Below are 15,599 nucleotides of genomic sequence, written 5' to 3'. Positions count from 1 at the left end.
AAGTTTGAAATACATTTCTACTTTTGTCAATGTCTATCTGTCAGTCATTAGTATTACTCTAAAACTGACTTAAATGGAAGTTGTGGTGGCAGTTTGTGGTGGCCTATGACCCCATACACATTCAATTCTGGATCCGGGATTTTTCTTACTTTCTTTTACATTAAGTAGACATTAACCTTGGCAGAAATACTGCATGCTCTCTTCTTTATGTGAAAGACATGTGTGAACATTGTAGATGCACATTGACAACATTGTATTGACTTATTCAGACGTATTGGTAATTTTGACATATTAATTACCAAATTTTGCCATTGATTTGTCTTAATGAGGCATAATCTAATAAACAGTTAGACGGGGGGGGGGGTGTAGTTGTGAAAGTGTTATTCATACTTTTGGGCACATACAATTTTTACGAGCTTTATTATATGACGAGTTCACGAGATAATTGTACAAGCACGGCCTACTTTTCCCAATTCTACCACTCGTAGGCTAAGAGGGAGAGAGAGGGAGAGTCAGGGAGTGAGTTGTTGCTGTGCCAATGCGCTGTCTGCTGTGGGTTAGGTCTCCCCCAAAATGAGGCTGCGCTCGGAGCGCTCAATCGTTTGAATGACGAGCGCGTCATGCTCGTCTTCCTCCTCTCCTGCTCTGCGCGATCAGTGACTCTGTGTTCCGCAATCCCTCGGGATACAGTACCGCCCTCCATGGCTCTGCTCTCGGCGTTCCGCTTAAACTGAATGGCTGCCCGGAGCTGGAGAGAGGAAACGCGCGGAGAGAGCGCGCGGTGTCTCCTCCTGTGAACCACAATCCTCACCCTGCATCAACTTCCCAGCGAGGGGGTGAGTGTTTTTTTTTTTCTTATGTCTGCAGCCGTTACTGTGAGGCGTCCTGTCGAGGTCGTGTGAGGATCCACCACCAGCGGTGGCGGCGGCAACAGCAGCAGCGAGGGGAGAGGGAGGGGATGTCTGACTGTGCCGGTGGTCTTTATAGCGTGGTCTTCGACGAAGTTGCAAATGTGTGACAACATAAAGTTACAGATAAAAGACGATAAAAGTTTGGGATAAGGGGGGCGTTCAGGTTGAAGTTTGGCACATTCCAACCTTTTTCAGGACAGTGAAATCGGCGCCGTTGCCAGCGGTGTTTGTAGTCAAATGGTGAGCTCCACGAGGCTCTTCTCACAAATACGTGAAAAAGCAGTGGCAGTCGTTTTTTTTGGCACGTCGGGCCCAATTTGAGCGCCGTTTGTAAAGAATTGTGCCTTGTTGTGCTCTCCCACCTTCGCCTTCCCCCCTGCTCCGTGCCGCACTGGTTCCGTCTGGCTCGCCCTCAGCTGCTGCGTGTCCTGGGATGACCTGTTGATGTCGGTAGAATGGAGAATGACAGGGGGAGCGATTTCCCCCATCACCAAAATATTTAAATAAGCAACATTTTGGGCTTGACAACCGGCGTAGCAGCAGCAGCAGCACCTACCTCGTCCGCTCAGGCAGTAAGTGTTGTTTGTGTTGTGAGTCATCGTGTGTGCACCTCCTCGGAAATGCCTGATATTGTGCATGAGGTGGATGGTGCGAACCCAAAATATTTAACAGTGGCGTTAGCTTAGCTGTTAGCAACCTCTGTAGGCCTGCTGCGGGTGGGAGAGGGCATTAAACATTTCAGCGCTGTCTGCCACAAGGCAGAGGGGCGGAGAAGTGGCAAATGACAGCCGCCTGGTCTGCCGAATATTGTTTAAATGAATGTTCTTGAATGTCACTGTAACAGTAATACACCGTTGCCTTCATTGAGTATCACCGGTGTTTTGTCGCCCCCCTTTCGGCTGCGGTGCAAGCAGACACTCGGCGTGTAGACTGGCACACGGCGTGCGTGTTAATCCCACATCCTATCCTGTTTAATATCAGTACAGCTCGGAAGCTTAAACGCATACCAATAAGAAGTTAGGAAGTTTCGTCTGTTCTGCTCTTCTTTTTTCAGCCCATATGAACTATAATGGATCAGGCCCGAGTTTGTCCTGACTTGGCTGGAGCAGCACAGCCATGCAGGCAGGGGCACATGAGAACCAGGAAATGCTTATAGAGGGAATGCATTCCCTGCCAACTCCACCAGTGACTCCACAATTATACCATCCACAGAAGCCATGCTGTTATGAGCAGAACTGGATAAACTGGAATGTATTTGCACAGCATAAGTTTAGAAGTATGTCGATGGCTATCTCATCATAACATAAGCTGAAAGTAGGCAAACCATTCTTACGGTATGCTACTGTAGAAACACGGAAAGTTTGTATGTATGCATGTGCATATACAGTGTACTGTATATATACATGAGTGTGTGTAAATACTACACACTGGACCTTAAGCATGTGAACTTGTGAGCATGTTTGACCCACTTTCTTCTCAGGCTGGTTTGTATCTAAGGCACAGGGTGAGTTGAGGTGAATTTCACTCACACCATCTACAATGGAATAAGGACATGAGATATCTCTCTCATCTCTGCAGGCCCCACTGCCCCTCTTTGTTGTTTAAGGACACACATGCATACACAAACACACACTCACATTCTTCCTCACTGTCAGGGCAAACTGTGCAAACACACCCAAGCTCTCAGCCCTGTGTTTGTGTGTCTTTCACTGCACGCATGTGTGCTTACTGTGGCTCGCCAAACTGTAAACAAGCAGTATTGTCTAATGTCACTGTGTGATTCAGTGTGCCTTTTGTGGGTTAGTTTGAGTTTGTGTGTGCATCTGTGTTTTAGTATGAGGGAGAGGGAGCTTGAGTGAGACAGAGACAAAGAGAGCATTTCTCTGTACCCTGGAGCTTGGCTAGGTCCCAAAGAAAGACTTTGGATATGATGGGGCGGCTCACTCCAGCCCGCATCGGGCAGCCACACCAAATTTGGTTGTATGCCTGTAACAGGGCAGACTTCGATCACTTTGTCCTTATAGTATCTGAGATTTTCTTCACTTGGTCTATATCTCTGAGTTTCTGTGGTGTGCATTCCTGCAGCACTTTTAAGTGTTAAATTATCCATGGACAAAGAAGCTGTCACTGTGTCCTCATCTACACTTATACCTATATTATGTTAAAAAAATCCTCTTTTATAATATTTTGTGTTTTGAGTGGGTAAGACAGAAACTATTTAATTTGAAAAGTGCACTTACATGCCACAAACTATGATGAAGCTATCCTTCAGGCAAAACCCTATCTTGCATATATTGTTCATATCCACACCCGATGGAACATTTGTTTAGTTTAATTTAATATTGACAATATGACGGTCTTGTCGTATTGGAATCTTCTGGAGAGTACATAGCAAGGAGGTTTGTTTGCCTTTGACTGTTTAGAGAAGTGAATAGAAACATGCTATGTGGTGTTTGGTTAGGGCACACATACTTGCTTACGCATAGAATAATGGACCATGACCCAGTCATATAAGGACACAGGGTTTTATAACTCACAGAAAACATAAAATTATTAAATGGCTTTTACTGCTCCTGGCAATAACAACTGCTGCAGGACGTATGGGATTAATGCAGTGTAGATTATTCATTGAAGCATCAATTTAGCTTTGTTTCAAATACCTGTGTCCTGTGAGCCTGCCAAAAGCTCCCAGCAGAACTATGTGGAAACAAATTTGTGGCCTATGTCAACTGGATATACCAAGGGATATAATTCTTATACAGGACAGGACCAGGAAAGGGGTATTTTATTATTAATACAGATCTATTTCATTTATTAGGATAAACCTCTTGAGTATAATACCAGAAGAATACATGCATAACAATGCAACCATCACAACTGTGGGTAGGCCAGAGTGGTCAATAACAGATAAACAGTCAAGTTTAAGTGGATCACCAAATACAGTTAAGTATAATACCAGTAAGAGGACACAGTTCAAACAAACCCACCGATTCAAAGGACAGGGTATCAGCTGGTACATTATCCCAGTATGTTGGAGCTTTAAACATAAAAGAACTTTTGCCAATAGATTTTTGCATGCGTGGGAAGTTGAATTAACATCCAGCCAAGTGCCTAATTTAGAGTTGGATGTGATTTGTACAAGATATTGTTTTTTTTATATGTGTGTGTATATGTATACGTCTGTGTATATATGTGTGTATATATATATATATATATATATATATATGTGTGTAAATATATATGTATGTATGTGTATATATGTTGATTTAGTTCATAATATGATGCATGGTGCTGGGCAGTATACATACTGAAAACTGGTATTTTTAAACTTTTTTTATATGAATTTTTATGAGAAATTAAACATGGTGCAACAAAATACTGTTCGGGGGGGGACCCATTACACTGCTACTGCAGAAGTAACTGTTGTAGTAATTGCAGCAATGATTTACTTCACCAATTTAGCAGAAAACGTGTTAGAGTGCCACAAATGTATGCAGTTAGATTCTCACACACACATACACAGCTCTCCCTCTCGCTCGACCACTCATTCAATACAAGCACACACTCACTCAACTGCGCCACTCCCTCTTTCTCGTTCGACCGCTAACTCAATACAAGCACACACTTAGATGCACTTTTACCTCACTGGGGCACTCATGCTCATGCATTAAAAAATACTCCTGTATATTGTGAAACCGCTGAAATTTAAAAAAATACTGGGAATTCTTGGTCATATCGCCCCCAGCACTAATCGTGCGCATCCCCACCCTTATGAAGAGGAGTGATGGATGATTATTTCCATATAACTGGCCACTCACAGGTAGAAAGAGAGAGGTTGAACTAAATCAGCAAGTAGATGCATGAAGCTACTTTAATAAACCTGTTCTCTCTTGGCACCATCACTCAATCTCAGTTCACCAATAGCAGTCTGAACTTCAGCAGATCATTTTTTGCTGAAAGAAAAAGAACTGCAGCAGGTGAAGTATTAACAAAAAAGCCAGTACTAAGATAAGAGTCTGGCAGTAGGGAAGAGTTAACAAAGAAAAATGCTGATTGAATGTTTGAGCAATGGATGCATGCTCATTTATTATTGTGTTGGCAGACCGTATTTAATTATTGGAATTTTTATCCGATGCATTTGAAATCATAGTTTTGATTTTGTTCCAGAATTGCTTCAGTTTTTTGTTTTTTTTTAAATCACGAGCAAGACTATCTGTATAGTAGGTGGCGTTTGCATTACAGGTTTTTGTTTTGCTCGTATTTCTCAACTGTCTATATACTTTCCAGTCAGCTTCCCTTTGACCCCTTGTCTAAATAGACTAAGTTTAGAGCTGATCTGTGTGAGATGTTCACCAATTGAATTTTGTGATTTTCCAAGGAGCATGTTTGTCAACTTTCACCGATTAATTCAGGGTATAGAGAATCCCAGGCATCTTGAACATTAGAGATTGGTTGATATCTATCCCTGTTAGTGGCAATCAAAAATCATCAATAAATAGTTTAATGTTCAGTTTCTTGTATTGTCACACTTTCATTAATTTGGATGGTGATTTTCCAGACACAGTAGACAAGTGAATGATTACTGAAGCAGTCGTTTAATATAATGGCGTATTCTGTCTGGGTGAGACAGGAATCCAGTCAAGTAGAGATTGGGTTCTAGGGATAATTTGAGTAGGCTCACTAATTAATTGTGTAACATTTGGACTTACATTTATATTATTTTCTTTTGTATGAATCAACCGCTGGTATTACTATGTCAGATATTAGATCAGATGAAATGTGTCGGATCTGTAAATAAGATTTGTATGTAATTGTATGTTAAGTGTAATTTGTAAGACCAAAATCATTATTTGAGATATAACTATTGAGCCGTGTTTCAGAAAGTGTAATGACGTTAGGCTTATGTATAGAGATTCATGCACAAAGTATGTCGATTTTAGGCACAAGGCTCCTGCTGTTCAAATGAATGAAACAATTTTGTGTTGTCCAATCTGGGAGAAAAAATGACTTGAACAACTGGCACTGATATAACAGATTTCAAGGATAAATTGAATCCAAAAAGGCTTTGGGACAACCTGATTTATTGGTTACAGCAAAACAGACAAAATAAACACATGACATAGGAACGACAAACGGAAAACAATACCCTTAAAGAATGACCTAGCAACCATAGACATTATATCCCTGGGCATTTCCATGAGGGAGATCTTTGAGGGGAGTTCACCAACTGCTGTACCATACAGCAAATGCATGGAAAACTAATTATAAACGACATGAGGAGTTTATATGACTTAAGTCTGCAATGTAACAACAGCAAAGTTACCCCATAACAGGTTGGTCATTATGCAGGAAAAGTCGAGGGGGACATGAAAACAGCTTCAGCATCTTTGTGGCTGGTGAAACTTTTGCCATCAACAATAACAGAGAGTTGAGGAATAGCACAGAAAGTGCTTGATGTTGAGTTCACGTAGGCTGCATTTGACAGGATCAAAACTCCGGCATCTCCTCGTCAGATCAGCACTGAACTCAAGATAGATGAAGGTGCAAGACCCATTGTACTACATTCTCCTTTTCTCTCTCTCAAGGAAAGGGATTTTATCCTCATCCTGGAAGTTAATGGTCTTGATCATAATCTCATAATCGGTCTTGGACTGGCTCTGTCACCTTTTCTGACTGTCTGGGAGTGGTGAGTACGGAAGTTTCCCTGTGGAAGCTGTGGAATGAGTTAACATTAACCCGATCATGCCTTGTGCAGATTTTTGTATCCCAGACAAAGCAGAGATTAGGACTCCGGCTTCGGTTCTCCAAGTCATCATCTTTGTCCATCAGTTAGGAGTTGTCTTTTTCTAGCACCTGAACACGAGAGACATACTCCTGCACATTGTCCTTGTTAGTTCCAACATGCTGTTCCAACAAATGAACTTGTTATCCAAATGTAGACGGGGAATTGTAAATGCTGCTCAGTATCAAAATGTTTCCGTTCAAATCTTGTGCCCTGGTAGAGGGATTAAATCAATGCTCAAGTTGTTTAGAGTCAGTCTGTGTAAAAAGAAAAAAAAAACAAACAAAACATGTGGAATCAGGGTAAAGAGCAACCTATAAAGCTACAGAAGCAGAAAAGCAGACTCGACTCATGCAGCAGCCATATTTCAGCCCTGCGGTGATGAAAAATAGATCTGTATTTGGTTTGCTGTGGATTCTGAATCATTTTGTCCTGGGGCAAGACTGAAGACAAGTTTTAGGCTTGTTCTCCTTGAGCGTTTTGTCTTGTGGCCTTGTTACATTACACCACCTCCTCATATTTTCTGCTGATACTTTCCTCGCAGCAGAGAAGTAGCACAAGTCTTTTGTGAATGTTGCACATGGGTCTGGACAGGTTATCCCACCTGTTGGATCATTACCGCGCTCATAAACAGAGGAAACGTTGCATCAAAATGTGAATAGATGGCATTAGATCTGTAACTCTGTGAGGTGCAGTTATATAGGCAATCTCTCATTGTTTGTATAATATGTGTATATTATAAACAGTTGCAAACCCCAGAGTGGGCTTATGAAATGACTCTACCAGTGCAATTTCTTCCTATCTCATGCTCCCCATTTCTGCCTCTTTTTCTTCATCAACCAGACCCTTTGGTGGTGTGCGTAGGCGCACCATGGCCCAGACCCTCCAGATGGCGATCCCGAACTTTGGCAACAACATTTTAGAGTGTCTGAATGAGCAGCGACTGCAGGGCCTTTACTGTGATGTGTCCGTGGTGGTCAAGGGCCATGCCTTCAAGGTACTGACAAAGTTATTGTTTACATGATGGCAATTGTACACTCATCATATTAAGTCAAGGTTACATTTGGAGAGGTCAAAGTCTCGATGTACACATTCAGTCTTAAAGCCCCATGGCAGACTGAAGACCAATGTATGACCAAATATAACTCTATCAATGTTTGGTTGTTTTTGTAACTGTAACAGATAAATGATAGAGCACTCAGCTACTGATAGATTTGTGTGTAGGTTTTTATCTGAAAACACCTGACAATGTTGATTCATTCCTTTATAACTTAATGTTGGGTCAAATATTTGTCAAAAATGGTCAAACATGCCAACAGGATACCTTACTCATTTTTATTCTAGGCTCATCGGGCCGTTCTGGCTGCTAGCAGCTCTTATTTCCGGGACCTTTTCAGCAGCAGCAGTGGTGGAGGTGGTAGCAGCAATGACACCAGCCCCACAGTAGTGGAGCTCCCACCGGCAGTGCAGCCCCAGAGCTTCCAGCAGATTTTAGCTTTCTGCTACACAGGCCGTCTAAGCATGACAGTGGGAGACCAGTTTCTCCTCATGTACACTGCTGGCTTTCTGCAGATCCAGCAGATCATGGAAAAAGGCACTGAATTCTTCCTCAAGGTAAAGTTTAAGTGGATTGCATTGGAAATGTGTCTGGAACTGGAACTTGTAAATTGGGCCTTGATATGTGTTCCACTTATAATATCGGTTCACAGTGCGTTGTGGGGTAAATACACATCGCAAACCACTGACATTAGCTGTAGTCAGAGGGCAGGCCCAAACAGGGCAGTTGAAACGAAACTGAAACTAAGTTACCACAATTGAAATTGATTTTAATGGGCATTTCTTTTTATGACAGACCAGCAACACATTAGTTTTGCAAAAATGAGAAAACCAGCACATGCACCCAAATATATCAACATCAGATCTAAAGCTTAATTTAATTATTTTACTGATTTTTATTTTTTTTAATTATGCAACAACTGAAAGAACAGGGTGACTTAATGATGCACATCATTGTAACAATCTTAAATCAAAGCGATGTGAGATTTTAAACAGCATGATGGGAGACATGTAAACATGCTTTTCATTTATTTGGCCAAAAAAGGTGGACAGCTGTTTGCCATCTAGGAAAACTGTCTGTTCTGTCAAGTCTTAAAAAAATAGGGTTTCTTGTCACTAGAAAAACAGATAAACAGCTAACACTGAGCAGACTAAAAAGGTAAACACCCCTATTGTTTTAGTTATGGCTTTTGCTCTGTCTGACTTTAGGCCCATTTATACTCCATCCGTTTTACATCCGTCCTTCTCTCGCAAACGTCATCTCCGTCACTAAGCTACATGCCTCTGTGCTTCTTTTTTCTTGGTATGGACGTTACGTCATGAACCAAATGGGCTGGACTGTACACATGTTCCCCCAAACCTTGATTTTATTAGAGAATTGGTCCACCCCTCGCTGATCTATACATATGCTGTCATTTCTAGGTCTCCTCACCCAGCTGTGACTCCCAGGGCCTTCATGCAGAGGAGGCCCCACCTTCTGAGCCACAAAGCCCTGTAACTCAGACCAGTAACAGTGCAGCACGGCCCGCCTCCTGCCTGACACCACTCCCTCTGGTGTCACGAGTGAAGACTGAGCAGCCACCCAGCCAGCCAGAAGCAGCCACTCCCTACTCGGTGGTCTGTACCCCCGTCGCCAAGCGGCTGTGGGAGGGCGGCAGCAGCCGCGATGGAGGTGTGGTAGGCTCAGCAGGAGGGGGTGGGGCCAGGAAGGCAGCTCGTTATTCCCAAGAGGTAGTGCGGGGCAGCGCCATCCAAAGCTCCGCAGCACTCGGGCTGGCCATGAGTATGGGTGCCACAGCAACCAGCCTGACAGGCATGGCAGCCAGTGGTGGGCTAAGTAGCAGTGCCAGCACCAATGGGAACTCTGCAGCAGGACTTGGCATGTCAGAGGGAGCAAGCCCGGGCACTCTGAGCACCTACACTAGTGACTCGCCCATCAGCTACCATGATGATGAAGAGGAGGAGGAAGGGACGGATGAATGTGCCGAAGAGCAGTATAGGCAAATCTGCAACATGTATACCATGTACAGCATGCTTAATATGGGAGCGGCAGGTAACTGATATCTGATACCTGTAAATGCAACTGCACGAATGGAAATTTGGTTAATCGATTATGAAAAAAATCCTCTCCTAAGCACAACATATTGTCTCTGTGTCTGAATGTGATGCGGTTTTTATTTTTACTGTAACGTTATCTGCGTGTCTACAGCAGCTGGCGAGCGCGTTGAGGCTCTACCAGACCACACAGAGACGCGGGGTCGGATGCGAGGCCGAGACCTGACGTGTCTCCCAGCAGAACTGATTGCTCAGATAGGCAACCGCTGTCATCCCAAACTGTATGAAGAAGGAGACCCCACTGAGAAACTAGAGTTAGTCTCAGGTATGTTGGAAGGGTGGTAAAGTCAGGCTTTAATCTGTGTTGGTTAAGGTTTGGGCCCAGTGACTCCACCACGTTAATGAGTGACCTTACAAACGTTACTATGTTTGTGTGTTAGGAGAAGCTTCTCCGTAGAAACAAGTTTAAGATTTAGATTTCTAACTTATTATTATTATATTATTATTGTTTATCTAGGCCCCTTAATAGTTTGGCATATAGTGCATAATCTTGACATCTGGATTACTGAATGAAACAAGACGTCTTGCAGCAATAAACCAGTGTTGCCTGATACTAGGGATCTAAACAGGACAGGGACAATTGCAGTGTTATGTATACAAATGTAGAGAAGGGTGTCCTCAAATGACTGGGCTTGGCACCGGCATGCAGATTCCTCAGTACTATTGCACATGTGACTCATTGTGTGTATGTCAAGGACATCCTGTGACCGTGTCCGTGTTTTCTTTTTGGCTTTGGTTACATCCAAACTTTGAGAGATTGAATCATGACAAAAAACAAAAAAATACAGGAAAAGAAAGCTATTTTACTCACCATGTGACACGGATGCAAATTTAATATAGAACAAAAAAGAAGCCTCATCTCTCCCTAGCAACAACTGTAATTTTTGATATGCATATGAACAAGGTTTTTTTTTTTACTGGATAAATCCTCAAAAACAATATTAGTAATCATGAGTGATGGCATGATTTGATTACGATTGGTGGTAAATCTGTTCCTTTCATCCACATTCTTTGCAGGTACTTCTGTGTATATATCGCGAGCCCAGCTAATGAACTGTCATGTGAGTGCAGGGACCAGACATAAAGTGCTGCTGAGAAGGCTGTTGGCCGCCTTCTTTGACAGGTTTGTTCCTTCTGTCTGTGTATCTGGTTCTATTTCTGCAAGTGTTTCATGTAAAGCTTAGTTTTAATATAGATGTTTTTTTTTGTTTTTTTGTTTTTTAATCTGCTGCCATAGAAAGGATAAAACGACTATTTTTGTTTCTCTTCAATTGTTTTGTTTTTTTTCTCTACGTATCAGGAATACTCTGGCCAATAGCTGTGGCACAGGCATCCGCTCATCCACCAACGACCCGAGCCGCAAGCCCCTGGACAACAGAGTGCTGCACGCTGTTAAATGTGAGTGTACATATTTGTCTGTACGTGGGTGTTTGCCCAAAAGCATGCATACCATTGTAACATCTGCTTGTGATGTTGCATACAGACAAAAAGGGGAATCTACATTCGGGCTGCACGACATATTGTACATTTATTATCATCGCAATATCAACACGTGTTGTACATATCAACCGCCGCTTCAGCTCCCAACATGCAGCAAACAGTGGTGCGCTTCTGCTGCCAGTGCTGCAAAATAATGACATTTTCACATGGTCATTTACGTCCACTGACTGACTGTTTCCTCTACCATTCATTGGGATCAGTGCTACTTTTATTTCAGGTCTGTGTGTGTGTGTGTGTGTGTGTGTGTGTGTGTGTGTGTGTTTGTAGAGAGTTTCTCTGTCACTCCTCTCGCTTCTTGCTTCTCAGCTCTCTCGTTTGAGCATTAGCAATGCGCACCTCAGCTACACTCAAGTAAATGGCTGAGTAAAATGTTTCTCAACAGTAAAGGTGGACTAACTTTAACATGAAAGCCAGGCTGAAATATCCAGATTTATAAACACACTGCCATTCCTGGTGAACCCAGTAAGAGCTGTGCTGCAGCTCTGAAAACACAGCTGTTCTGGGGACATCCCGGTGTGTTTAAATGCAAATGTCACTTTTACCGGTCTGAGCTGTCAGAGAAGAAATCCTCCTGCTGGCATGACAACACAGATATAGTAAATAAACCGATAAACCTTCACTGACTCCATAGAATAATATGTCCGATTAACAATAACCAGTTATCATTAACAGAGAATGATATATCATTCATTTTTGAATCAATCATTTGTTGTTGAAGTAATATAGTCCTTACATTATCCAACAATGTCATCACATTTTTACTCATCTTTCACTCATATTTTTACAGGGATTGCGATGTGATTCGTGATATCACAGGGAATTGCAATTTTTACTTCATTATTTACTAGAGCTGCAACTAATGATTATTTTCATTATCGATTAATCGTTTGGTCCATAAAATATCAGAAAACCTTAAAAAATGTTGATCGATGATTTCTTTGTTATCCCCAGCAAAGAAATTATCCAAATAGTTGTCAATTAATTTGGTAATTGATTAATAATCGATTGTTTCAGCTCTATTATTCTCATTTTTAATCGAAAAACATATTTAAAATGATAACTGTGTGATATTTGTGCAGATCTGTGAGAAACAAATATGTTCTCTTCCGTGTGTAGAATAAGATGTGTATAGATCCGGACAATAATTCATCTAAAATTAGATTTTTACACACTATTTGGCTGGGTTAGGGTTAGATATTGCGCCTCATGCGATTTGAAAATTGCAGTATTAGTATTAGTAGTTAGATTATTGTTCAGCCCTACTTGGGTGTATTTTGCCAATTCCTTTTTCTATTATTCAGTGAAGATAATTCTTGCAGACCATTACCCATTAGCAGTTAAACTTGGCTGTTTATTTGGATGTTGTTTGAAAGGTAGTAACTCACAGTGACCACTGGAGAGCAACGTTCAGTCCGACGGCTAACTTCAGCCGCAGACAGATCTTAAAGGAAAACATGGAGTGATATACGGTGCCGTGCAACAGTGTCAGGGCACCGCCAGCTTTGTTGTTCTAAGTCAGTCCAACTCGACGTGACTGAAGGAGTTAAAGCTGACAATTGGTTAAACTCAAGCATGTCTTGAAGAAAACTGGTGAAATAGACCTTTTCCACAGCAGATATTTTTCAACAAGAAACAGTAGAAGCAACACAGGTTTAACCAGTAACATTAATTATGGTTCCACTCTCAGGCGTCTAAATACTTGACTTTTTAACAATTCCTGCATTTTCTGGACGTGTTCCAATTAAGTGATTGAGAAATAATGTATGTCATTTACATTACAGCATTGCTCAAACAACAAATCCAATCGTGGCCCAAGATTTATGCACAGTACTGTAGTTATACACATTTCTTGCAGCAATCTCACTAATTAGTTGTTGTGGGATGTGACCATTTTTTTTACCCGCTTTATCCTCCACATGAGATCAGATGTACAATCAGAACATCAAGGTAATTACGGACCCTAACAATCACCCCTTTCTTCCCACCCCTCTCCCCGAGAGAGACTGTTCTCCAGTTTCCCTCCTCAATTCATACATGATGTCCTACCAGGATGTAGACATGTGTGTCGAGTTTCATGCTTTAGGTGACCACCAAAGCACAGCGACTTACAAAATTTGACCAGTTTTTCCTCTGAGTGAGAGGAGAACTGTCTGACAAAAGTCCCCAATTTTAATGCTGTAATGTCTCTTCCATTGTGGACTCTTGCTTCACAAAACCTATGTCGGGCTCCACTAGATGCAGGTGCCTCACAGCCGGTCACATTCACCGAATTGGATGTATTCAGACTTTTCCTCATCCTCATTTTGCACTCATTTTCAACCTCTTCCTTTCATTCAGACATTTTAATTCCTCATTTTCAGCTGCTCATTCATACAATTCAATGGAGCGTGACAGATTGGCTTCGTCTTAGGCAGAAATTTCCTCCGAAATTACTTTACAATTTTAACTACCCTTTTAGTACTTTAGTACTACACAACTCAGGCTTCAACTGCTTATACTCTCTCTATCGACACAAATGTCTTTTTTTTTTTTTTAATGAGATATCCCTCGCATTTCTCCGTCCCCTGCCAAGTTAGAAACCTGGACAGTCAGGCGACTAATAGACGGACGGAGAGACAGACATTCCTTAGATTAATAGATGGGTGACATCACTCTGCTTGTATCATCTGTGATGCCACATTAAGCATCAAAAGAAATTAAACAAACTATACTTTGATGTTTTTGTGTCTGAGAACTAATGAGCCGCCAAACCAAACTGCAGAAAAACGGCAACATCGAGGAACAATATTCAATGTGTCAAGTGTAAATGTTTTAAGAGACCCAGAAGGAAGGAACAGATCTTTTAAAAGCACTTTTTACATTACGTTATTAACTAATGTACAGAGGTTTTACTTGTTTTATTTTAAGTAATCCTGAGAAAATGTTGCACACTGTGCACCACTTTGGATTGACAATGCCACTGTATATAAAAATGCTTTACTCGCTTCATTTACTCGAGATGTCTTTCATCAGTGATAGGATACGACACACTGAAGATTCCCTAACATCGATTGTTTACGACTCTGTTCCTTTGTATGTTAAATCAGTTTTATGCAGGAATAGTAGGTGGTAAGAAAAAAGGTACGTGACACATTCGCTAGTCATCGTGGGTACCCTGATGTGTGGTGTTAAGGCTCCTGTTCCTTCATGACAGCCGTTCTTGACTCTTTTGTATCCCCTCCCCCTCTTCCATGTCAGTTTATTGCCAGAACTTTGCCACCAGCTTTAAAGAGAGCGAGATGAACGCCATCGCAGCCGACATGTGCACCAACGCCCGGCGTGTGGTCCGCAAGAGCTGGATCCCAAAGCTGAAGCTGCTGATGGCCGAGAGCGACGCCTACTCCGCTTTCCTCCCCGACAGCGTCAAGACGGAGGACGACGCCCTCGGGATGGATCAGGCGTTTGACCCCACCTCCCTGGAGGCCACTGGCAGTGCTGGCATGGAGTCAGGTGGCTCTTCAGGTGAATCACTACCAGGTGTGGGTGGGGATGGAGGACCGTTATTTTGAACACTGTTCCTGGGAGAAATTTCAAATTTGGCAACATACACACCAGTATACCCCCAGTTCTGCTTGCCTCCTCACTCTTTTGCCCACACTGATATCTCATATTTGACTGTCTATACTACACTGCTGGGGTTTTTGTCACCCTGATGTAACCAGGACATGAAAACTTAAGTTTTGCTTTATGACTGTGCAATGGAGTTAGTTCAGGAATGGGGAGAGAGTCGGCGACATGCTAACTGCCTCTGCCTCCCCTTGTCTTTTTAAGGTGTGTAAGCGCATCCACTGTTGCATATTAAATAAATACATTCCCTGGCGTGCAGGTGATGGAGGGGTATTCAGGTGCTGATGAACAGACTAGTAGTAGAGGTGGAGACTATATTGATTGTAAGTGTCAGTGGTATTCTGACACCTTGTATTTCAGCCTTGGGAAAGGAACTAAATTAGAAATGGATGTATGATTACTAAAAAAAACAAAAAAAAAAACACTACCTGTTCTTCCTCCTCTTGCATATTCTGCTCATTGCCCTGCAAGAATTCTTTACCCTACCCCACCTCACCTCTCTTTCTCTCGAGACCACAGAATCTCACCGGAGTGTTTCACTGTGCAGTGTCTTACAGAAATATATCTCATCTTTCTGTTTTCTAAATTTCTAGCATGTTTGTCTATATTCTGAGATGTTATCCAGAGAG

General features: G+C 42.1%; 1 protein-coding gene across 3 annotated transcripts; it reads left to right on the top strand.

The window, feature by feature from the left end:
- Positions 1-525: 525 nt before the first annotated feature.
- Positions 526-15,235, top strand: LOC122785348 (nucleus accumbens-associated protein 1-like). 3 transcript variants are annotated; one of them, XM_044051110.1, is made up of 8 exons: positions 526-836; positions 7,537-7,690; positions 8,038-8,307; positions 9,172-9,802; positions 9,959-10,129; positions 10,882-10,987; positions 11,165-11,262; positions 14,602-15,235. In XM_044051110.1, exons 2-8 carry the CDS (start codon positions 7,565-7,567, stop codon positions 14,910-14,912), a joined length of 1,713 nt encoding a protein of 570 aa, XP_043907045.1. In that variant the 5' UTR covers positions 526-836; positions 7,537-7,564; the 3' UTR covers positions 14,913-15,235. The 3 variants fall into 3 exon arrangements, with proteins under 3 accessions (XP_043907045.1, XP_043907046.1, XP_043907044.1); XM_044051111.1 differs by lacking the exon at positions 526-836 and adding an exon at positions 1,345-1,483 and having other exon boundaries at positions 9,962-10,129; XM_044051109.1 differs by lacking the exon at positions 526-836 and adding an exon at positions 1,345-1,483.
- The last annotated feature ends 364 nt before the right edge of the window (positions 15,236-15,599 follow it).

This window comes from Solea senegalensis, linkage group LG19 (genome assembly GCF_019176455.1).
Source record: "Solea senegalensis isolate Sse05_10M linkage group LG19, IFAPA_SoseM_1, whole genome shotgun sequence".
NCBI lineage: Eukaryota > Metazoa > Chordata > Actinopteri > Pleuronectiformes > Soleidae > Solea > Solea senegalensis.
Note: the sequence above shows the minus strand (reverse complement) of the source record. Positions and strands in the feature narration are given on the sequence as shown.